This window comes from Gobio gobio (genome assembly GCF_949357685.1).
Source record: "Gobio gobio genome assembly, chromosome: 20".
In the NCBI taxonomy this organism is placed as follows: domain Eukaryota; kingdom Metazoa; phylum Chordata; class Actinopteri; order Cypriniformes; family Gobionidae; genus Gobio; species Gobio gobio.
The window spans coordinates 26,479,585-26,505,339 of NC_137113.1; the positions used below are offsets into that span (position 1 = coordinate 26,479,585).

A 25,755-nucleotide genomic window follows, 5' to 3' on the forward strand; every position below is an offset into this window, starting at 1 on the left:
TGTCAATATGTCATTGCAGAAATATAGCCTCACGAGGCCTTTTCATTATAAGTATGAACCACATGGCAGTGCTGTTTTAAAACCTTTTAAAGTACCTTAATTTTACTCCCCCTTACTATCAATATTTTGACATTTGGGCATTAGCTATCGACCTATGTTTCCGAACTTCTAACGCTGGTTTCGTCTCGATCGGACTAGCGGTTTCGAAAATATTAGCTAATGTTTTTAAAGCGCTAAATTACAACGCTGCACAAATCATATGCCGAAACCTGGCAAGTCTGCTATCGTTGGACTCGGCAAGGATTCAGGAGACAAAAAAAGTTACTCCCATGAAAATAAGTCAATCAGACCCAAAGTTATAAGCATGTGAAAAAAAAAATTCTCCACTGGGTGGCGCTGTTTCATAACTTCTTGGGCTCCTTCAGGGCATCGTGCTGATGACCCAAACCGAGTTTCGTAAACGATCCGTTCATGTGTTCATAAAATACAGCATTTTAGCACATAATTAAAAATGGCCAATGATTTTTGGACAAACGGTTCAAAAGTTATAAGCAAAAACAGCCATTTTTTGTATCTCCGGACCAGTAGGTGGCGCTGCGCAGATATAGCCTTATGAGTATTTACGCAACCGCTATGTAAATTTGTTTGCGCATTTATCAAAAACGATTTGACGAATCAACTTGATTTGCAAGATTTTTTGTCAGTATGGTTTGAAGATGATCTGGTTAAATTTCGTGTTTGCAAAAGTAGGTTTTTTGGAAAATTCAAAATGGCGGGAACATTTTTTTGACAGAAAATGATGTTATAGGGTGAAATCCAAGGAATCAGAGGAAAAAAGAATTTTGTTTCTATATGGCCCTTATGGTTCAAAAGTTATTAGCATAAACATGAGTCAAATTTTGGACTGATGGTGGCGCTTGAGGGATTTAGTTAGAGACTCCAAATTTGCTATGGTGACTTTTCAGACTGTCCTCTATCTGTGTGCCAAAAACAACTGCCATAGACTCAAGAGTGGAAGAAGAAGAAGAAACGGAAGAATAATAATAATAATAGGAGCGGTTTCAATAGGTGCCTTCGCACCTTCGGTGCTTGGCCCCTAATAAGGAAGAGCCGTGTCCCCTCAGCACACATCCTGGACCAGACCTTTACCTGCAGCCACTGTGGCAGGACCTGCCTGTCCCGCATAGGCCTTGTCAGCCACCAGCATGCCTGTAGTAGACGTGGATGTCCTTCTTAAATCGTTGTACGCGAAGCCAAGCCATAATGAAGTAAATACAATTAATTTATATACATAACTAGTATTATATAGCATTCTGTTCATCACAGCTCTTATTAAACCACAGAGTCACTTTGTTTGCCATGTTTGAACAGACTCTGACTGTCAGAACTCAAAAATCTTTGAAGGGATCTGAAACTCAAAACACTCTTTCAGATCCCTTCAAAGATTTTTTTTACATCACCAAGAAGATGATTTAAGACGTTTTGCTCATCATGTGGAATAACCCAACCTAAAAACTGCAATGTTATGTTGTGCAGTCAAGGAGACCTAAACGATTTTTTTTCCTGTGCCCTAAGTGTAGTCATGGCACCAGGAATGCAGAATGCCCCATTATTATTATTTTAATGTAACAATTAATTAGTCATTCAATGTATTTATAACTGTTAATGCAGCCATTGTTTATACAGTTCCCCTTCGCAAGTGGTGCAGTGCAGCTTTACAAGTGCACCGATTCATAGTGAAAACGATAGATGTGTCCTCAGCACCCTCCAGAGTTTCGTTTGCTCGACCTCAGCTGACCTTTTTACCAGTTAACTGACTCATAGTAGGTGAAAAATAAATTTTTCCGTCAGACTTAACCTCTCTGTTCCTGCATTTTGACATGCAGAACATAATTTTTTCCGTTTATGCATTTGACACTGGCAGACTTCAAGTAAATATTTTATCAGTATGCATAATGTATGTTCATGAAAGTGCCATATTGAGCTACAAAAACTGAACATTAACGACAACAAAAAACAGTTTAATCTTTGAATAAAATTATATAATTCTATTGGCATGTGTGACATGCAGCTGTGTTGCACCAGCCGTCATACATTTATAAATTCCCAGCTAATGGTGCTCATGATTCTTGATAAATGTCAGACATTATCATGTTGCCTTTCTGACCAATTTGAGCTGTTTTTATAATCAGCCAAGTAAATCCGGGAAGCTCAGCCAAGAAGGCAAAGAAAAATGTCTTGAGAATTTTCCCAGGAAGTCTTCCTAACAGCACCCTTCAAAAAGGGTCGCTCAAGAGCCTGTTGTTTTTGTAGCAGGAAGAACGTCTAGGTTTTTTTTTTTTTGAGAATGGTTGCTCTTATGTAATGCTAGAGAGGAAATACGAGTGATTTCGGTTGTGCTAAAGGTTACATTTCCCTTTGTTGTCTATGTTGGTGTGTCCTAGGTGTGCTAATCAGGTGGAAAAGTTCCATTCTGTGTGTAGTGTTGACAAGCCTGTTGTAGAGGCTGGGTCAAGAACATAACGCTGCTTCTGCTTCTCTCCAACAGTTCTCCAGCTGAGGCTACAGCAGAGACGCACCCGCGAGCAGCTCGTTGATCAGGGCATCATGCCACGTGAGTACAGCCCCTGCCATCTAATACTGCTCCAAATACCAGCAAAGAAGAGAGAAGATGATTCATATTTACCCTTTTAGGAAAACTACTAATATTAATCATCACTTGTTTAACTAAATATGTAAAAAATGTCAATGTTTTATGTCCTGAAATGCCATTTTGCACCCATTTTTCCTTTATAATCAGAAAAAAATATATGATGGGCTTAATTTTATACATCATTAATTAATTGGATTGTGAAAAGTGGGCAGAGGTGAGGGGATGAAACATAAGAGGCACACATGACATCAGCTGAAAAGGACACTTTTAAAAGGCAAAGTATACAAGTTTGATAGTGGAAAGTTTGCTTTGGGGAGTTGTTTCGAGCTCCCGAAAAAAGGAACACTAAGCTTCTCCACGTGCTTTGAAAGGGAGGGGTGAGCAGTGCATGATTGCGATTCACAACCTCACCACTAGATGCCGCTAAAATTTACACACTGCACCTTTAAATGTTAAAAACTATTTTTACATTGTTTAAAATGATTTAAAAGTGGCATTACTCCCGATCAATTTTTGAGCATGCACTACTTCTCAAAAGTTTAGGGTCGGTAAGATTTTCTTTCTGAAAGAAATGAATAATTCCGCAAGATTTATAAAAGATTTCAATTTCTTTTGAACTTTCTATTCATTACAGAGTCCTGATGTATCATGGTTTCCGGTTAAATAGTAGCAACACAACTGTTTTCAACCTTGATAGAAATGTTACTTCAGATTCAAATCAGTTTATTAGAATGTTTTCTGAAGGATCATGTGATACTGAAGATTGGAGTAATGATGCTGAAATCACAGGAATAAATTACATTTTAAAAATAGATTAAAATAATTATTTTAAATGAAAAACATTTTTCACAATATTACTATTTTTACTGTATTTTTTATCAAATAAATGCAGCCTTGAAGACTTTCAAAAACAAATATTACAGATCCCTAACTTTTGATTGGTAGTGTAACATCCCTGCATGTTATTATTACATATGTTGTTTTGTGATGTATTATCTTTGACAGTGCCCCTAAATTGACTGTCCCTACCCAAAACGAACCATGCTTTTAAGTCGTGTGAACAAACCTTCTTTTGTGTGTTTGAGAGAGGAAATCAGTTGTTTTTTGTATCACATCTGCTTTTGAATCAGTTGTTTATTCTCGCTCATCATCGTAGTTCACATGGCTGACCGATGCGCATGGTATTCTTTCATACGCTCACCTCAACTCATTCTGTTATTGCTCATAACCACTTTTCCGTTCAACCAAGTCACTGAGCAATGTGTGAGATCTCTCACACTCATGCTGAACATACTTTTTATTTTCTTCCTTTGGCCATCTCCGAGCTGATTGATGGGATTACACTGCATGCTGTCTCATAACTCTGTGTAATATCAGGCATTGATTCTGCTGGGATTAAGAGATAGCTGTCTGGACCTGAAGGGCACACAGTAGTCTGTGTACTAATCTCTGTGTGGGCCCTCCATCTCCTCTCTGAGTAATATGTGAGAAAAGGTGCTACAACATTGAGAAAGACTGGGGGAGATGAAAGAGCTGTGTGTGTTTGAAGTGTGTTGGTGATAGCCTTGTGTCATCATGAGACTGATTCTCTTCTTGTGTGTGCATCTGTGTGATTTTACAGCCCTGAAGAGCCCTGCAGCGTTTCACGAACAGATCCGCAGCCTTGAGAGAGCCAGGGTAAGAGCAGGGCACCAAGCCCCAGTCCTCCTCCACTTTCCTCAGCCATCTGTGGTCTCTGATCCTCCATGAAACCTCTTCTGGGGTCCCCAGCTCTCAGTAATGGGGCACATGTGAACCTCTCAGTTGATTTAGTAGCTTAAGCCTTCTGAAAATGTGTTTGTTATTTGCAAAGCACAGAGGAGATTATTATAATGGCTACTTTATGATCCCTGAATTACAGAGGGTTTTTGTTTTCTGAAACTCTGTATCCTTTCTCTCTGTAGACTGAAAATTTCCTAAAGCACAAAATACGCAGCCGCCCAGAAAGGGCCGAGTTGGTCCGCATGCACATCTTACAAGGTAATCCTCCATTCACGAGACATGTAATGGTTGCTAATCTGCATGCTGGGAAAATTTTGGTGAATCTACTCTTTTCTGAACAAAGCTGTAGCTTGTGCCATCAATACAGATTTTCTTATTCAATTCTGAATCCAAAACTATTGATTCAGTTTGATTTGATTAATTTCTGATTAACTTGGGTTTATTTAAGTTATATGTCCATTACAGCATGTTATGAACATGTTACAATTTTACTTATATGTAAATAAACTCTCTCTCTCTCATGCTATATATATATATATATATACACATATATACATACATACATATACATATATACATACAGTGGGGAGAACAAGTATTTGATACACTGTCGATTTTGCAGGTTTGCCCACTTACAAATCATGTAGAGGTCTGTAATTTTTATCATAGGTACTCTTCAACTGTGAGTGACGTAATCTAAAACAAAAATCCGCTGTATGATTTTTAAGTAATTGATTAGCATTTTATGCATGACATAAATATTTGATACATCATAAAAGCAGAACTTAATATTTGGTACAGAAACCTTTGTTTGCAATTACAGAGATCATACGCTTCCTGTAGTTCTTGACCAGGTTTGCACACACTGCTGGGGTTGTACTCATCCTTCTTCTTCCTCCAAACACGGCGAGTGGAGTTTAGACCAAAAAGCTCTATTTTTGTCTCATTAGACCACATGACCTTCTCCCATTCCTCCTCTGGATCATCCAGATGGTCATTGGCAAACTTCAGACGGGCCTGGATATGCGCTGGCTTGAGCAGGGGGACTTTGCGTGCACTGCAGGATTTTAATCCATGACAACGAAGTGTGTTACTAATGGTTTTCTTTGAGGCTGTGGTTCTAGCTCTCTTCAGGTCATTGACCAGGTCCTGCCGTGTAGTTCTGGGCTGATCCCTCACCTTCCTAATGATCATTCATGCCCCACGAGGTGAGATCTTGCATGGTGCCCCAGACCGAGGGAGATTGACCGTCATCTTCTACTTCTTCCATTTTCTAATAATTGCGCCAACAGTTGTTGCCTTCTCACCAAGCTGCTTGCCTATTGTCCTGTAGCCCATCCCAGCGTTGTGCAAGTCTACAATTTTATTCCCTGATGTCCTTACACAGCTCTCTGGTCTTGGCCATTGTGGAGAGGTTGGAGTCTGTTTGATTGAGTGTGTGGACAGGTGTCTTTTATACAGGTAATGAATTCAAACAGGTGCAGTTAATACAGGTAATGAGTGGAGAACAGGAGGGCTTCTTAAAGAAAAGCTAACAGGTCTGTGAGAGCTGGAATTCTTACTGGTTGGTAGGTGATCAAATACTTCTGTCATTCAATAAAATGCAAATTAATTATTTAAAAATCATACAATGTGATTTTTTTTTTTAGATTCAGTCTCTCACAGTTGAAGTGTACCTATGATAAAAATTACAGACCTCTACATGCTTTGTAAGTAGGAAAACCTGCAAAATTGGCAGTGTATCAAATACTTGTTTTCTCCACTGTATATATAAAGAGCAGTGTTTTAAACCAGTAACACATCTTTTTGAAATATTCATTAAAAAAGAACCAGTTTATAATTATAATTTGTTTCAGGAATCTGGTTACACTGGTTGTGAGTGTATGTTTTTGATTCACTAAAAAGAACTGCAAACTGTTGCTTGCCGTTATTTTGTGGTACACAGTATTTTTATTGTATCAGATTCAATACAGACTGCAAACTCCTATTCATAACTGTGGTAAAATATTATTTATTTTGCCATGGTGCTGAAGATTCATCAGCAGTGGCAGTGGCATACATTCAGTAGTTGGGAGAGTGCTGAAACTAATACATAAGGGAAGCCTAACTTGGTACATTATGAAAATATTAATTTCCCCAAACTCTGAAGTTAAGTTTGTTCAGCATAAAAGCAGTGATATATTCAGAACAGCCTAATTCCATGAAAGTAAGAAGAATTCATGTTCAGAAGGGCCAGCCAGATGCCGTATTGGCCTTGTTTACTGCTGTGATTGAGTTGCCTGTTGTGTGATTTGTGGTGGTGGAGAACAAGTGTGGGTTTGAGTGATTGCCCTGATTGTCATTGTTTTCTGGTGGTTTGGCAGAGACTGTGGCGGAGCCTTCTCTGCAGGCCACCCAGCTGAAACTGAAGAGAGCTCGATTGGCTGATGACTTAAATGAAAAGATCGCTCAACGCCCCGGCCCAATGGAGCTGGTGGAGAAGAACATTCTACCTGTGGACTCCAGTGTCAAGGAGGCCATCATTGGTGAAAATGCACACTATGGTTAAGGAATTGATTTGGGGTAAAATTGCATGTGTATGAATTTTGATACATTGTCCTTTTGTGTTCACTGGGTAGATGGTCAGATGCAGTACCCCAGAATTCTAGACGAACAAGTAGATGAGGACAGCGGAGATGCGTTTTCACCCGAGCAGCCAGGTAGTCAGGAGTCCCAGGGTTTTGCAGCCTCACCTGGGGAGGTCCGGACCATAGAGGAGTCCTCACCAGTGCCCAATAACTTTTTACAGGTAGTTCTCCCTCCTTCTTTTGACTTCAGGGATAGAGCACTGGGAGCTCATGGTGCCAAAATACAGAATTGTTCGTTGTTTTCACAGCACTTTCCTGCAGTCACCACCACTTCGACAGATTTCTTCAAGCCTTTTTCCATCCATGAGCAATCAGTTAGTCCTCCAGCACCCATTCCACAGCTAGTCACCGTGGCCCCTGTGAAGTCTGGGCCCACTCTTGTAAAGGTAAGTAAAGAACTGTGGCTTCTATAGTCAGGAAAAAACACCAAAAATTGATTAAATCCCCATGATTTAGATCAGTGGATAACAACCTTTTTGACTTCAAAGCAGTATGGGCGATGGGGTGGCCCCACTCACAATTTATACCCAATTTAATATTTAGCTTGGCATAATTTAAAATATGTATATTTTTTATAAAAAATAACATAGTAATAAGAAATATTTAGTTTTTTAGTTGTTTTAGCTTATTTTAATGCTTGTTTTGTTTTTTTTATTATTATTTCTTTGATACCTTGAGGCCCTTTTGGAAGTTTGTTGAGGACCCCTAGTGGGTCCTGGCCAGCTGGTTGAGAACCATTGATTTAGATGTAATGCATAATGGGAAATCTCTGTTCAATCTACAGCAGAGTCAGCCTAAACTACCTGGGGAAAAGAGCCGTAGCAAGAAGAGCAAGGAGGCCAAGCCACGTGTGAAAAAGTTGAAATATCATCAGTACATTCCCCCAGACCAAAAACAAGAACTCAACGAGGCCCCAATGGACTCTTCATATGCTCGATTACTACAGCAGCAGCAGCTATTTTTGCAGCTACAGATCCTGAGCCAACAGCAACAGCAGCACTACAACTACCAGACCATCCTACCTGCACCTCTCAAGTAAGCAAAGAGATCCGGTTCTGTCTGTGTGTCTGTAATCTGTGTATCAGGCCCTGCTTTGCCAATCGGTGTATTCATTTGGTCTTTGTCTTGCCTAATTTGGCAAAGGTCATCTTTTGCTTTTGAAGCTAGCCAGGATGTGTTTTTAGGTGGAAAATGTCTAAAAACATTTTTGTTGCCGGTGGTACTCAGGACCATTACCTATTTTCCAATAACAAATCCTGTTTAGTGATTTACGTTAATGGTAGGAAGTCGATGAGGTTATTCCTCTGCTTCCTCTTGTGCAAGATTTATTTGAACTATCGTTGTTTTCTGCTGCTGCATTGTTTGGTGGTGTTTATTTATTGAGAACAAGGGTCAGAGAACCAAATTGTTCCTGCTGTGATTTTAAGTGTTGTTTCTCCCCCCTTTTCCCATCTGCTTCCCTCCTCACCAGGCCTGTGATAGAGGGCCAAAACAGCAGTGCCACAGTTGCTATTAACAGCACCAGCAGCCTTCCTGCCTCAATTGTGTTGTCTCTACCCACGGCAACACCTGTGCGGCCCAATAGTACCCTTTCCAACCGCAAGGCAGGCACACTACCAGCCAACCTGGAAGAGATGAAGGTACAGAGAGATTCTAATTATACACCAAGTGTAATCAATAATAGAAACGCTACTGTTTAAAACATTTTTTTTAGATGCTTTTAAAAGAAGTCTCATATGCTCATCAAGGCTGGATTTATTTAATACAAAATACAGTAAAACGGTAATATTGCAAAATATTACTACAATTTAATATAACGGTTTTCTATTTTAATATATTAATGATTTCTGAAGGATCAAGTGACACTGAAGACTGGAGTAATGGCTGCTAAAATGGCAGCATCATTACTCCAGTCTTCAGTGTCACATGATTCTTTAGAAATCATTCTAATATGATTTGATCCTCAAGAAATATTTCTCATTATTATCAATGTTGAAAACAGTTGTGCTGTTTATTATATTTGTGTACAATAAATAATTAATAATAAAAAAATAATAAAAAATCTATGACTTTTCCATTATGCAAAATTTAATAAATATGCATAATGGAAAAAAATATTTAAATATTCATCTTATTCATTTAAGTGATTTTTTTATTATTAATTCAGGTGACTTTTATCAGTGTATAGCAGTGTTGTAGTCGAGTCACCAATTGTCGAGTCCGAGTCGAGTCTCGAGTCCCAGTGTTCCGAGTCCAAGTCCGAGTCACCAAAGAAGAGTCCGAGTCGAGTCCAAGTCGAGTCACCATTACCTGAGTTCGAGTCCGAGTCGAGTCCCGTGTTCAAGAATACAGAAAAAATACAGAAAAAAAATGTAATATTGTGATATATTATTACAATTTACAATATTTGGTTTTCAATTTATTATACTTTAAATTATCATTTATTTCTGTGATGCAAAGCAGAACTGTTTCCAACACTCATAATAAATCAGAATATTAGAATGATTTCTGAAGGATTATGTGACACTGAAGACTGGAGTAATGATCCTGAAAATTCTGCTTTGCATCACAGAAATAAATTATAATTTAAAGTATAATAAATTGAAAACCAAATATTTTAAATTGTAATAATATATCACAATATAACATTTTTTTTCCCCTGTATTTTTGATCAAATAAATCCAGGCTTGATGAGCAGAAGAAATTTCTTTCAAAAACATTACAAATAGTAATGTGTCCAAACTTTTGGCCTGTAGTGTATGTCATGTCGGCAAATATATTTAAAAGGATTGTTTATTGCTGCTTCCATAGACACCATTGTGTATTTTACAAACTATAAATGTATTGTTTTGCTATAAATTATATGTATTTAAATATCTGAAATCTAAAATAAACATAAAGCGGGATTATGCGCTGAGCGCGTCCGTCTTTGGCTCAGCGCCAGCCATTGCAGAAAGCACAGAAAGTTTGAATCTGGCAGTTATGTCACGTCACTGTACATTCGCTTCACTGTACATCGTCGACGTCTGATGCAAAATAGGCAGACATCGCCCAACCCTAGCTTCCTCTGTTTATTACCATATATGCATTAGGCAATAATAGTTTTTTTAAAGCTAATGTTAGCCAATGGAAAGCATTTTACTTACTTTTCTGGGTGCATCCGTGACAGATGTCTGTTAAAGTTTGAAGTTGTCCCAGTCTTTTCCTCAATTGTGCGATTACACACACAACATTTAGCACTGCTCTTTTCAGCATTAGATGCAAAATCCGTGTAGGCGAACTTCACGACAAATGTCAACATTTAGCCCGCGAATAATGCACAAGAATGCGGCGTAAAGTGAGTGACGTCAGTCAGTGAGTGTGTTGTCAAGCAAGGAGAGCGAGCGGTAGCAGTGTCTTTGAGGGAAAAAATAGATCACTGCCGGTCTTGGGAGCCCGAAACAGGAAAAGTGTAACAACTTATATCAAATTTTGATAACCTATTTAGTCAGAAACAACGTAATTAATTTGATGAATGCTCAAGTGCGATTTTATATATCCTCGAGACTCGAGTCCAAGTACGAGTCATCAGTCCGCGAGTCCAAGTCGAGTCACGAGTCCAGAGAACGGAGTCTCGAGTCAGACTCGAGTCCAGAGAATAAGGACTCGAGTCCGAGTCCAGGACTCGAGTACTCCATCACTGGTGTATAGGATTATATATCTGGTAATCCAGAAATCACTTTATTTTCTGTGTATAGCTAATAATGGGTGTATTTTGGTAGGTGGCAGAGCTGAAAATGGAATTAAAGTTACGTGGTCTTCCAGTGTCAGGAACAAAAACAGACCTTATTGAACGACTTAAGCCTTTCCAAGAAAACCTTGTCACTACTGCACCCAACAACTACACAGGACCTACCACACAGCCCTGCAGCACACCTATGGAGGTGTCCAGCACCACTACAAGCCTCTCCCCCATCCAGCAGCCCTCTGAAAATATGAGCTCCACTCCGCCTGTGTCTCCTGGTTCTTCATCGCTTCGCAGCAGAGGAGACGCATTAATGCAGGGACAGGCAGAGGCCCAAAAACACAGTTTATTAAAGACAGCTCCTGTTCCCGAGGAGCAGGACCGGAGACTACACGAAAAGGAGCGACAGATCAAGGAACTGCTACGTAAACTGGAGCAGGAGCAGAAGCTGGTGGAGAAATTGAAGATGCAGCTAGAGGTGGAGAAAAGGAGTGGACAAGTCATTCCACCTGCAAAACATTTTTCCAGTCCAGCCACCATGTTGGCATCTGTCAAAACAGAAAACACTGTCCCTCCCAACTGCACACTGAGTTCACACACTACACCAACGCTAGTGAAGCTCGAGGAAGCCCACCCCAGCCAGGTGACAGCTACCCCTCTCCGTCAGTTCATTATCAGCCACCAAGGGGTGCCACAGGTCATAGGGCAGCCCCAGACTCTGCTAACCACTCCGCATCAGATCCTTCTTCCAATGCCCTTGGCGAATAATACCACTACCATCCAGCTGCCCAACACTAATGTCAAACTACAGGTAACAGAAAACAGACTGCTTTCTATGTTATATACCTTTTAAACTTACTGTATGTTAATACTAAATATCATTTCCATGTCTTTTTTGTAGCCAGTCTTGCAGGCTGTTTCACCATCAGGCACAGGTCTAATTCAGACCCCCCAGCTACAGCCCACCAAAGCAGAGAGTCCTACATCACAACAGCTGCTCAGTCGCAACCACATCGTCCAGGTCAGTCTCATGATTCAATGTAAAAATTTTCCTTCAGATCATATAATGTAACAAATATATTTTTTATGGATAGTTATTATTATTTAGTTGTCTGTGAATGACGTGTCTGTGTGACAGAAAGACGCGCTCCAGTATCGAGTTCTCTTTCGGGCTTGAAAAAACAATAACACAGCCAAAACAACTATGCCAAAATGCCCGTTTTGTCGAGTATTCTCATAAGAGCCGTCTTAAATGAGTTAAATAATGTCTTAAATGAACTTAAAGAGTTGTGAGAAAATGAGATGTGCGTCAGGCCTGTCAGGTTCGGCAACGGCAGATCTTAAAGTGACAGCAGCCTAATAAACCAGAGTTTGTGATGTTTGTCATTAATCTTAATCAAAGAACAAAGGTAACAAAGAAAATTGTAGGTTTAATAAGGATTAATCTATATTTAATTTATATTTATGCAGTTAAGACTGTAAAGTGTTTGATAACTTTATTGAATTTCTGTATATTGAATTTCTGAAGGCCACAGATAAATTACATTTATTATAATGGGTTTATGTGAAGATTGTTTTAAGTTCACTTAAATTAAAAGTTGTTATTTTTTAAAGCCTAATAAATGTTGAAATTGATAGCTTTCAATTATACTGTAATGTTGAATGTCTTTAATTCATGTTTTAAAAAAACATTACAGAGACATCAGTACCAGTATTAGTATCAGTGCTACTGGCCTTCATTGCTAAAAAGATGCCATTACAACAAATATAAAAAATATAGTTGTTAAATCTTTAAGTTGTTTCTACATTAATTTGGAGAGTAACTGTGAAATTATTACAATAAAATATTATTATTAATTAATCGTGATTAATTACATAAAAAATTTGTGATTTAATTCATTTTTTTATAGATTGACAGCACTATTATTATTATTATTATTATCATAATTATTATTTAATATTTTTTTATTTTTCTATTATATCATTTTTTTAATAGAATAAAAGTGCATCATGGTTTCCACAAAATTATTAAGCAGCGCAACTTTTCCATCACAGGAATAAATTACATTTTAAATATATATTTTAAAATAATAAAGAGTTATTTAAAATGTTAATAATATTTCATAAATTATATTCTTGTTTTGCTGTATCTCGCCTTGGTGGGCATAAGAGACTTTCAAAAATATAAAAAATCGTATCGACCCCAAACATTTAAATGGTAGTGTATGTGTAATTTTTATATTTTATTTACTTACTTTATTTTTGATATTATAATATGTATGAAATAATATGAATTAATTCATAGTGTCATATGAACATAATTGTATGTGGTTGAATATGCTCTCTTTACTCAATATATCTACTAAATAAAATGAAATATCAGAAAAATTATCCAACCGCTTACTTTTCAATGATGTTGATCTCATTTCCAACTCATCGGCTTGGCTTATATATCACAACTTTTATCCACACTACAGAGTTTTTTTTAAACAGAGTATTGAATGACTGTGGAACCTGAGTAAGAAAGGGATCAGAGCCAGCAGGAGCAATCAGAGCAAGTGAACATTATCTGTGAGCTCTGGGATCATCTAGTTTTTGTCTGTCCAGCAGAGTCATTCATCAGCGAGATGGATGGGAGTCGCTGCTCTCATTTCTTTCTAGGCTTTCACTCTACTGTAATTGGCCTGTCCTGGCAACAGGGCACCATGCTAAGGTTTCCCAGCTAGATGCCCATTCCTTTGGCATAGTGAATGAACCTGGCCTGATTCCTGGATGACCTGAGTAACTAGAGCTCATTGGTTGTGATGAGCTGATAACGTTTTTTATTGATAGCCGTGCAGTACGGACACATGCCAACGTGACCTGAGGTGGCTTGTTCTTGTACCGAGCAGCCTCCTATTAAGGGTGGACCTAAGATTATAACATAAACAAGGCTGTTTAGCATATGATCTCTATAATGCTAGTGGGTGTTTCTGAATGCTCATGGCCTATTGGTTTACTCTTCACACACAGACTTTCCAGCAAGGTACCAGTGAGAACCCAGCAGGCCTGGAAATACCTCAGTGCTTCCTCAGCAGCTCCCCAGAGAACAGGATCTCACCTCAGACGTCCCCCATCCCATCATCGCTTATCAATGGGCCACTAAGCAAGGTAGCACATCCTGCTCTTATTGAGTTGTTTAGTGTGTTGCTGTTCTGTTCTGCTTTGAATGTTCACTCGCTTTTTTTATTCCCAGACCTTCATCCAACAGTCTCCAGTTTTCAACCAGATGCCGAAGAATAGAGAACCGCCCCGCTATGAGGAGGCAGTCAAACAGACCCGTAGCCTACAGAATCCCACGGTCTCAGAGGTGATGTTTTCTACACATCTACGCATGCACGTACACATACTGGGTTGAAAGCTTGGTTGTTTCAGTAGGCAATCTTATACCTCACCCAAAGATTAACTCATGTTGTTCCCATCCTGTATTATTTCCTTGAGGGTTCAAGCGAATGTCTGATCCTCTGTTTTTCATTCATGGTATGGGGTTGATGACACTGCCAAGCTCCAACACCGATTAAAAAAAGCACTGTGTATGTACAGACATGTGGGTCATGCACAATATGTCCATCTCAAGTGGTCTATTGGAGATTGCCTGACCAATTTTAACCTTTTTATTCGTAAATGTAAAATATTCTAGCTGAGCCCCCTGCATTTTTGATGATTATTTTCACATTATTTTTAGGGGTGGTAATCATTATGCTCCTCACAATCTGATTCAGAATCAAGATCCATTTCTGAAACAATTCTCTCCGATTTTTTTTGTTGTCTACATTTTTTTAATGTAATTTTACTGACTTTGAATATCAAAGACTCTATAAAACACCCGGCACAATGCAACGCCAGGCGCGATGCAAGTGTTTTTTGCTAGTTTCAGCCAGACGCCGTTATCGTTTTCACGTCCAGCGCCATGTTGTTTAAATAGCAAATGCACTCGCACCCATCTGTAATTTCTTTGTGTTATGTTGATTTATAACAAACAATTTAAAAATTTCAGATCAGATTACAAAATATTACTAAATAGTGCTAAATTTGATAATTCCGTCATTTTTAAAGACCAAGGAGAAGTTGTACTGGTGAAACCTCAAAATAAATGGTATCTCTGAAAAGCCCTGAATGAGCTCTTTACAGGACATCCTTAAAACTGTGTGGTGTCTGAGAAATTCACTAAAATATAACGTCCTCTTACGTGGACAGTGGCACCCAGGAGGTTAAGTTAGTTTACAATGGGAAAGGGCGTCTTTTTTTAGGGTGTACCTCACTTTCGGGTTGATTTTCTTAGGACCAAACTATCCTACTATCCTACTGCTTTGGTTAAACTAATAAAATAAAAATTAAAAGACTGGTGATTTTGCAATACCAAATAACCACTTGAGATGGACTGATCCTATATTCCAAGTCCTCTAAAGACGCATGATGGCCAAAATGTTTGTATGATACTTAAAGGGTAACTTCAGTGATTTAGCATTAAGTTTTGTATTTAAACTGGGTAATTTATGCAGTAGAAATGTGAAATTATTTTTGAATTTGGTGCCTTCTAGACTGAGAAAAGACAGAAAATGTATTTTTGTCTCATGTGGATGAAAGACAACAACTCCCAGAATGCACTTGCTTCGCTGCCCTACGAGGCCACTCCGTACACCATCGATTTGATCTTCATAGTAATACAATCATTTCCTTCAGTTAGAGAATAAACACTACAATTAAAAACTGAACGTGTCTTTTCAATAAAGTGTGAGTGAGCCGAACGAAAGTCACGTCACAGACGCAGCAGTGTCAGATTTCCTCAGCAGTGTCAGATTTCCTTCATCACGAAGAGCTGAGGTAACGTCAAGCGCCAGTCTGGCACGTTTTCAGATCGCATATGGAAGCTAAACTATCACAGGAATTCATTGAAAAGTTGAAACACTCACTTTACTCTGCTCCGCGCTCCGTTATTATGATTGTCCGTGCGGCCGCCTGTGTCTTGCATTCTGTGCGTGAGATCTTTCCCTGTGGGCGGGTTGATAACATGCGGAACAGCTCCATCTAGTGGCTGTAGTTTTAGCCTCTGGCCAAAAAAATCCTCCGATGATGCAAAATGACGATATTTGCGTCATCGGAAGAATTTTTCCAGAAATAAAATGCATAATTCTCTCGTCTCAGGGGGATATGAGGGGGGAAAGTACCATAATTTGAATATACTACCGGGTTCCTACTGATACAAAGCCAAATGCTAAATCACTGAAGTTATCCTTTTATGTATTTAGGGCTGTAATCTCCCAGTCGATTAGTCGATACGTTCTGGCTCGACCAAAATTCTGATCGATTTTTTGCCGCGTTCATTTCCCTTCTACCATGTCAACAAAGACATCGGCAGTGTGGCAGCATTTTTTTTAAAATAGAAAATGGGAAAAAAGGTTGAATGCAAATTTTGCAAGCAACAGTTTGCATATCACAGCTCAACGACAAACGTTAGGTTGCCCCATCTGTTTTGAGTAGGCTATATGAACATATCGGAATTGCCATATTTCAATGTTTTTTATTTGGAGACTAATGCGCGATGCACTGTGCTGTGCCCACTGTTTGTATTAGTTTTGAGCCTATGCTTTATTTTTCAGTTATGCACTTTATTTCATTTCTGCTCTTGATCTGGCTTGTTTAATAAATATTCCTTTTTTGTTAAAGTGGACGTGCCTTTTGTGTTTAAGAGTAAAAGCTTTAAGTTAATAGTCTATTCGTGTCTCAGCCGCGAAGGTGAGCTGAGCTCCTATGTCCGAGCTGTACAGAACGGCTGAAATGATAGTGTCTGTCAGTAATTATAATACATATGACAAAAACAATTGTCTAAATTATGTTGCATATTCCTCAAAAGTTCTTTTGATGATATCACTAGTTGACAACATAGTACTATATTTTCCGAAAACATAGGCTATGATATTGCGCAGGTGCACTTGATGCAACGCTGTCAGAGCCGACAGACTCGTGTGTCAGACTCATTTCAGTGCAAAATAAAATAATCAGGTCAAAAACTATTTAATATACTGCAAATAGCCTACTAGTTTTTTAATGTTTATTTATAATTAATTTTGGCAGACATCAAGGCTACCAAGTACTGCGCACAGTGCGCAGCTAATTAATTTCACGTTTTTTTCCTAACGTCATTTTTCTTCGATTTTTTTTGTTGAAAATTTCAGGACTTCAGTCGACCAAGATTTTCTTTGGTTGATTACAGCCCTAAATGTATTATACTCTTATTTTAATTATTACTTGGGAAAAAAGGAAATGATACATGGTCCGAATGAAATGGTCCGAATGAAATGAGGGTTCAATTTTCCTTTGAACTGTCTTGTTTAACAATTTATATTATATAGGAGGATAGGAATAAATGACAGAGGAAAGATACTTACGATAAAGAGATAAATGAACAAATATGTATGAAAATATTTGAAAGGTATAAGTGCAAACTACAACCCCAAATCAGAAAAGTTGGGACAGTATGGAAAACGCAAAAAAACAAACAAAGAAGTGATTTCTAAATTTACATCGACTTGTATTTCATTGCAGACAATATGAACACAAAATATTTCATGTTTTGTCTGGTCAACTTCATGTCATTTGTAAATATGCATCCTTTCCTGTCATTCAGACCTGCAACACAGGGCTAGTAATGAGGTAAAATGGTTTAAAAGTACATAGAGATTTTGGAGCATAATATGCTGCTTTCAAGAAGACATCTTTTCCAGGGACGTCCATGCATATTTCAACAAGACAATACAAAATCACATTCTGCAGACATTACAAAGTCCTGGCTGCGGAGGAAGAGGGTACGGGTACTTGACTGGCCTGCCTGCAGTCCCGACCTGTCTCCAATAGAGAATGTGTGGCAACGAAGACCCCGTACTGTTGCCCACCTTAAGACTTGTTTGCAGGAAGAATGGGACAAAATTACACCTGAAACACTTCATCACTTGGTGTCTTCAGTCCCTAAACGTCTTTTAAGTGTTGTGAAAAGGAATGGCAACATTACAAAGTGGTAAATGCTTTACTGTCCCAACTTTTTTTGAAATGTGTTGCAGGTCTGAATGACAGGAAAGGATGCATATTTACAAATGACAGGAAGTTGACCAGACAAAACATGAAATATTTTGTGTTCATATTGTCTGCAATGAAATACAAGTCAAAGTAAATTTAGAAATCACTCTTTTTTTATTTATTTGCGTTTTCCATACTGTCCCAACTTTTTCTGATTTGGGGTTGTAGAAAAAGTGAGCAATCTGACATGTTCACTCTATTTTATTTTAATATTCTTTTAGTTCTGTTTTATTTTCATACTATCGTTGTACTATCATATTAGTATATGCCAAGAATTCTGTAAATGCTGTTAAAGGTGCTATATAATATTTTTTATTTCATGAGAACTATCCCTTTAAAACTCTTTGTTTGCAGTTAACCAGAGGCACTACTGTACATGTTTACTGCTGTAATTTAGTTAATAATTTCTTCCTTTTGTTTGCCCTTTCTTCTGTGCTGTCCTTGAACTGAAAAATGACTTTACTTTTTATTGATCTGCAGATTCCCACAGCGACAAGTCAACAGATGGATGATCTCTTTGACATTTTAATAGAAAGTGGAGGTGAGTTTGTCATATTGTTGCAGACTACTTCCATTTGTCCACAACTCACACTATAAATCCAGATCCAGATTTTTTTTTTTTCACAATTAATAATCATGAGTATGGAGGATGAAAAGGTCAGACTCATCTTGGCAGTCAAGCTACATTTCCCAGAAGCCCCCTTTTCAACGCTGACTACCGTAACAGCCTGATGTCTCAAAGATTCAGAGACAAATAGACTACCATTAAAATGTTGGGGTCAATACGATTTTTTTTTTAAAGAAATTAATATTGTTATTCAGGATAATCAAAAGGATGCATCAAAGTGATATTAAAGGATCCATTAAAAGTTACATATTTATAAGGTTTAAACATATTTTAATTTCAAATAAATGCTGTTCTTTTGAACTTTTATTCATCAAAGAATCCTAAAAAATGATCACAGTTTCTACAAAAAATATTAATCAGCACAACATTGATAATTATAAGAAATATTTGTTGAACACCAATTCATTATAAAGGATCAATATTTGGTCGAGATACAACTAATTGAAAATCTGGAATCTGAGGGTGCAAGAAATATTGAGAAAATTGCCTTTAAAGTTGTCCAAACGAAGTCCATAGCAATGGATATTGCGACTAATAATATGTTTTTGATATATTTACTGTAGGACATACAAAATATCTTCATGGAACAGGATCTTTACTTAATGTCCTTAAACTTATAATGTTTAATTTATAATATTTAATCTTTACTTAATATCCTTTTACTTATTATATAATATTTAAAGAAAAGAAAAATCGATAATTTTGACCCATACAATGTTTTGTTGGCTATTGTAGGGCTGCTCGATTATGGAAAAAATCATAATCATGATTATTTTGGTCAATATTGAAATCACGATTATGTAACACGATTATTTCACATGACTTTGGGAATGTGTTGCATTTATTAAAAAGACACCTTTCAACAATTCAATTGAAATTGTAACATTTGTTGTACTTTTTGAACTATTAAAATAAATAATATAACATATATTCAAATCAAAGTATAAAAGTATTCAAGTAAAAATGATAACCACAAATAAATAAGATCAACAATATGGTTCGGCTAGATATGCTTTTCAGGTTTTTCAGGTACGTCTAACATTATTTTTCAGGTACAGAAATGTATCAAATGTAAAATAACATTGCATATTTGAGTGCATAAATTAAAGATTAATCCTATTAAACTTACAAAAGCTATTCAATCAAGAGCAGTGAGTGATGTCCTTGTCTTTTGTTGTTTGACATTAAACAGACAGCAGTAAAGGCTACTGCCCCTTTAAGACCTAATGCTCGGATATGCGTTGTCTTTCTCGACTGTATAAAGTTAACTTAAGGCATATACAGACTATGTCTGCTAGGATACTCATCAAGATGGACGTTGACATACGTTTTGTGTGAGTTTGTCCGTTCAAGAGCAAGACTTGAAAGAGAACTCAATATTTGCGCGCTGTGAGACGTGTGCGCGCTCTCGGATGAGTGCACAGAGACTAATTTTCTCACAGCGCGCGCTACTTCTCATTCGCGTCTTCTGGCACTAAACCCGGGTGATGATGGCAAAAATGACTGGTCATATTCGAACATACGGCAGCACTCGCATGCATTGAACAAAGTTTACAATGAGAGAATTATTTGAAAAATGTGAAGGAAAAAAAAGGACATTTACACGGCACCCCTGCTCTCGTCAGTTTTTGCTTCTTTATTAGATTGTCATAGGTCACTCTGTGTGTAATTTTCCCTTGCGTTGCAGCCATTACATGTAGCAAATCTTGCACGTAGCATGTTTCTGCTCGTCGTCTGATTCCTCGAAGCAAAACTGTTCCCAGACAACAGAGTTGGTTTTGCCTTTTTTGCTCACCAAACGCTGCTGTAACTGCTCTCCTTCTGCCATACTCGCGCCGAGTTTTTAAATTCCAGCGGATGATATGCACACGAGTCACGAGACTCGAGACCTGAGAGAGTTTGTGGCTTCGGGAGGGGCGGATGTGCGCGTGCGCGTTTCATTCAGAACGCAAGACAAAATAAGAGTGTTCTTGCAAAACTGAACATGGCAAAATAATCGTTTTTTCTCGATTGTACTATTTTGGTGATCGTTGGGAGCCAAAATCGAAATTCAATTAATTGCACAGCCCTAGGCTATTGCCACAAATACACTCACCTAAAGGATTATTAGGAACACCATACTAATACTGTGTTTGACCTCCTTTCGCCTTCAGAACTGCCTTAATTCTACGTGGCATTGATTCAACAAGGTGCTGAAAGCATTCTTTAGAAATGTTGGCCCATATTGATAGGATAGCATCTTGCAGTTGATGGAGATTTGTGGGATGCACATCCAGGGCACGAAGCTCCCGTTCCACCACATCCCAAAGATGCTTTATTGGGTTGAGATCTGGTGACTGTGGGGGCCATTTTAGTACAGTAAACTCATTGTCATGTTCAAGAAACCAATTTGAAATGATTCGAGCTTTGTGACATGGTGCATTATCCTGCTGGAAGTTGCCATCAGAGGATGGGTACATGGTGGTCATAAAGGGATGGACATGGTCAGAAACAATGCTCAGGTAGGCCGTGGCATTTAAACGATGCCCAATTGGCACTAAGGGGCCTAAAGTGTGCCAAGAAAACATCCCCCACACCATTACACCACCACCACCAGCCTGCACAGTGGTAACAAGGCATGATGGATCCATGTTCTCATTCTGTTTACGCCAAATTCTGACTCTACCATCTGAATGTCTCAACAGAAATCGAGACTCATCAGACCAGGCAACATTTTTCCAGTCTTCAACTGTCCAATTTTGGTGAGCTCGTGCAAATTGTCGCCTCTTTTTCCTAGTTGTAGTGGAGATGAATGGTACCCGGTGGAGTCTTCTGCTGTTGTAGCCCATCCGCCTCAAGGTTGTGCATGTTGTGTCTTCACAAATGCTTTGCTGCATACCTCGGTTGTAACGAGTGGTTATTTCAGTCAAAGTTGCTCTTCTATCAGCTTGAATCAGTCGGCCCATTCTCCTCTGACCTCTAGCATCAACAAGGCATTTTCGCCCACAGGACTGCCGCATACTGGATGTTTTTCCCTTTTCACACCATTCTTTGTAAACCCTAGAAATGGTTGTGCGTGAAAATCCCAGTAACTGAGCAGATTGTGAAATCCTCAGACCGGCCCGTCTGTCACCAACAACCATGCCACGCTCAAAATTGCTTAAATCACCTTTCTTTCGCATTCTGACTTTCAGTTTGGATTTCAGGAGATTGTCTTCACCAGGCCACACCCCTAAATGCATTGAAGCAACTGCCATGGGATTGGTTGATTAGATAATTGCATTAATGAGAAATTGAACAGGTGTTCCTAATAATCCTTTAGGTGAGTGTATACCCGTGCGACTTATGTTTTGTGGTCCAAGGTCACATATAAAAAAATAAAAATAAAAAAACAGTTATCTTAATCCATATACATTTCATAGGATTACAGTTTTCCTGTATTTTTGATCAAATAAATACAGCCTTGGTGAAAATAAGTGGCTCCTTTCAAAAACATTTAAAAATCTTACTGACCTTAAACATTTAGACGGTTTGATGGAGATGATCTATTAAACATATCACTGTTTTTTATTTTTATTTTTTTTTTGTATTAAAATGTCAAACATTTTTAAGTTCTTGTTCCACCCCATTTTGTTTTCTGCAGAGATTACCCCCTTTAGTCAACAGGACCCATCTGTGCCTAAGATGATGCCCGTCACGGCCAGCATCACCACCCTGCCTATCAACACCGTCCTGTCCCGCCCGCCCGCCCAGGTGCAGATGGCACCCCCTCCGGCGCTCATGGTGGAACCCATGCCCAGCCTCGCCTCCCTGGACTCCGACAACCAGTTGGAGGCTTTGCTGGAGGGCACACTGGTTGGGGACATAGAGCCGGAGCAGAGGACTTTGGGCCTGTTAGAGGAGCTGCAAAACCAGATGCTGGAGCAGCCAAACTCCCCAATGGAAACTTGTGATCTGGGTTTCACCGATCCGTCTGCGCCTTCCTCCTCCACCTTGTCCTTTAGTCTCCAAGACACCGGCCTGGATAACATGGAGTGGCTGGATATCACTATGCCCGGGCCCATAGGTGGACTCAACCCGCTGGGCATCACCTCTGAATTCCTGGACAGTCATGACCTGCAGCTGCACTGGGAGTGAGAGGAATTGCTTCAAACACGATTATGCTTTCACTTGCACAGCAAGCCGTCTGTCTGTCTGTGGGGCGTACATTAGGGGAAGTAGGGATCGTCTCTGTGGTGGTGGTTCACATCTGGCAGCTTCAGACTGCAGCTCAGCTGTAGACTTCACTTACGCTGGTTCTATATTCACCATCTGTTCTCGTTCACATTAACGCTCTTCGATCTGAATAGACACAAGAGCCTTGTGTGTAATGCTGGCTAGGTCCTGAATGTGCTCTCTTTGCTGTGCCATACTGAGAGGGAGCTGCTTTTGGGCAGATTGAATTCAGCTGTATTGCTATTTTGTTAGTTTTCTTTTTCATTCATGTGCCATTGACATCAGATTGGTTGCAGTCAGTCTATAAATATGGCTAATTTTAAAGAAGGGAAGGCTGTCGATTCCAGACATAGTGGCATCACAGTAGACTTTGCTTTGTTTGCACAAAAATTGATCAACAATGTCATTATTGCCTCTGGTCCCTAAGCGCGAGTGTATGTGTGGAGGATGGGAATGTCAGACTCATCCTGGCAGTCAAGCTATATTTCTCAGAAGCCCCTTTTTCAGCGCTGACTGCAAGATTCGGTGGCAGATACACTACCGTTCAAAAATTTTATTTTTTATTTTTCAGAAATTACAGTAATTTAGCAAGGATGCATTAAATTGGTCAAAAGTGACAATAACAACATTTATAATGTTGAAAGTAATTTCTATTTCAAATAAATGCTGTTCTTTTGAACTTTCTATTCTTAAAAGAATTCCTGAAGAAAAAAAAAGTTTCCACAAAAAATTAAACAGCATAACTGTTTTCAACATTGATATTAATAAATTATTGCACATCAAGTCACCATATGAGAATAATTTCTGAACGATCATGACACTGAAGACTGCTGAAAATTACTAAATTACATTTTAAACTGCATTACTAGAAGTATAAAAATATATTGACAATTGTGAAAAAATGCTTCACAATATTACTTTTTTATTGTATTTTTGATCAAATAAATGCAGCCTCAGCGAGCATAAGATACTTCTTTTAAAAAATCTAAAATTACCCGGAATGTTTGAACGTTCGTGTAGTTTGATGGAGAAGATCTATTCTATATATACACAGGAAAGTGTATACATATATTATTAAGATTTAAAAAATTTGCAACTTTTTTGTGATCTAATTTTAAAGACAGTCATATTGTTTGAAGGATGACTGACTGCAGACCAGAGGAATCGATTCACGGTTTATTGATGGTTTAAGTAGCTGCATTTGCAGATTTTCCTTAAGCATAAATGGCCAATCTTTGATGAGAAAGAGAGCATTTGGCTTGATATGGATTGAGAATCGCTGATAGATTCATTTCTTCAGTCCTAGACACATGAAAACTTTTTTTGAAGACTTCTGTGTCACGGATCAGCTCTCAGTTTCAGCCAAATAAACAAAAAAATTACCGTCCAATTTTGATTTACAAGTGATCAGTTATATACTGTTGTGAATCAAATTTTATGTAAATAATCTATGAAAAAGAAATATTTGTATAAAAAAAAGTACAGAGAGAAGAGTAGCCGTCACGTCTGACTTGTTGGATGTCCAACAAGGTGTTAAGATAAGTGTGTGTGTGTGTGTGTGTGTGTGTGTGTGTGTGTGTGTGTGTGTGTGTGTGTGTGTGTGTGTGTGTGTGTGTGTGTGTGTGTGTGTGTGTGTGTGTGTGTGTGTGTGTGTGTGAGATTGTTTGTCACTTCAGTGGAATGTCGTGTGTTTGACTCAATTGATTTAAGGTGCATCATACTGTAAGGAAGTTCCAGTTTTTTCCCACACTTTTCTCAGTTCGGTTCGCACAGTGGTCACTATATTTTGTTATTTGCTGATTTTTGATGCCATGAAACAAAGCTTCGTCACTGAAGCTGCTTTTAGAAAGACATGCAAATGAAGTGATCAGAAGTGACAACTGACACTAAATATAATGATCTCTATATGTTGTGTAAGAAGAACACAGAGGATCTGTGTACTGTTTATTCCTCCTGAACATGGAGTTTTGAAAATGCAAAGCTCTCTGGGGTTGTTTCAGAAGCAAACCAGACAGGTTGACTTAACTGCATGTTAAATGTCACTGGCAGCTTAATCATTCGTTTGTTGAGGGAGTTCTGAAGATTTTAGCAGACCTGTTTTGTCAGGTTCTTGTATTAAATATGTGTGTGTGGATGCATGTGTTGGTATGCTTGAGTGTCTCTGTCTGTTTTACTGCCTTTTCGTTCAAGTTCTACTCGAAAACAGACCATCAAAATGAAATATCTGTGTAAATGAACATTATATATGTATATATATATATTTGCAAATATCTTGGCAGCATGTGAATAATCAAATTGATGTGATATCTTTCAGAGAAACTTCCTCTTGTTGTTTTTTCCTTCCCGGTTTAATCTATGCTTTTCTTTCATGATGTTGTCAGCCACCTCATGGAAAACATTTTTTATTCATATATATATATATACATTTCCTGCTCTGACCTGACTCCTTTCCATTCAGCAAGGCAATACGTATCCACCGGCTTTGAAGTCACCTCTCTCAGATGCAAATCGAGTTTTGTTTGATCCAAATGGGCTTTTAATTATACATGTTATTTGTACAAGCACTTTCCTGCTGTAGTGATGAACGGCTCATCACAGTTAGATCAACCGCACACATGAGCTTTTATAAAAGAAAAAAGCTTCAGTGTTATATGTGGGTCGTCTGCTCAGAAGTCGGTCGATTAATAATGCTCATTGGCTTTGTACTGTTTGCTCTGCATACTGTCCAAATCGTCGCCTCTCCGGGGAAGAAAAAATGCCAAATACTAGTCTCACCTAGTATAATCATTCACTGCTGTGTAGCTATGGGGACAAATATAGTCCAATAAGGAATAATGCATGTGTCTGACTGTTCGGAGCCGTTTTTGGCATTACTGACTGCTGTTATAATGCAGCCTGGTGCAATTTTTTGAATCAAACTATTATTCTGACAAGCAAGTGAAGGAGAAAGAATGGGATACACTGACCTAGATAGAGCTTCTGTGGGATTAAAACTTAACGGTTCAAATGACCAAAGACGCCAAATATTGTACTTTGCCACTTCATGTAGATATAG

The 25,755-nt window shown here is 38.5% G+C and overlaps 1 protein-coding gene across 1 annotated transcript in view; it reads left to right on the forward strand.

Moving 5' to 3' along the window:
- mrtfba (myocardin related transcription factor Ba) overlaps positions 1-24,153 on the forward strand; it is a 54,828-nt gene extending 30,675 nt beyond the window's left edge. The window contains exons 3-16 of the mRNA XM_079845795.1: positions 2,549-2,614; positions 4,275-4,330; positions 4,597-4,672; positions 6,778-6,939; positions 7,033-7,202; positions 7,290-7,427; positions 7,826-8,076; positions 8,513-8,681; positions 10,803-11,576; positions 11,667-11,786; positions 13,778-13,915; positions 14,001-14,114; positions 18,359-18,419; positions 22,129-24,153. Coding sequence (XP_079701921.1) covers positions 2,549-2,614; positions 4,275-4,330; positions 4,597-4,672; positions 6,778-6,939; positions 7,033-7,202; positions 7,290-7,427; positions 7,826-8,076; positions 8,513-8,681; positions 10,803-11,576; positions 11,667-11,786; positions 13,778-13,915; positions 14,001-14,114; positions 18,359-18,419; positions 22,129-22,622 — 2,789 coding nt within the window. The 3' untranslated portion in view covers positions 22,623-24,153. The remainder of the gene's footprint in view (positions 1-2,548; positions 2,615-4,274; positions 4,331-4,596; positions 4,673-6,777; positions 6,940-7,032; positions 7,203-7,289; positions 7,428-7,825; positions 8,077-8,512; positions 8,682-10,802; positions 11,577-11,666; positions 11,787-13,777; positions 13,916-14,000; positions 14,115-18,358; positions 18,420-22,128) is intronic.
- The last annotated feature ends 1,602 nt before the right edge of the window (positions 24,154-25,755 follow it).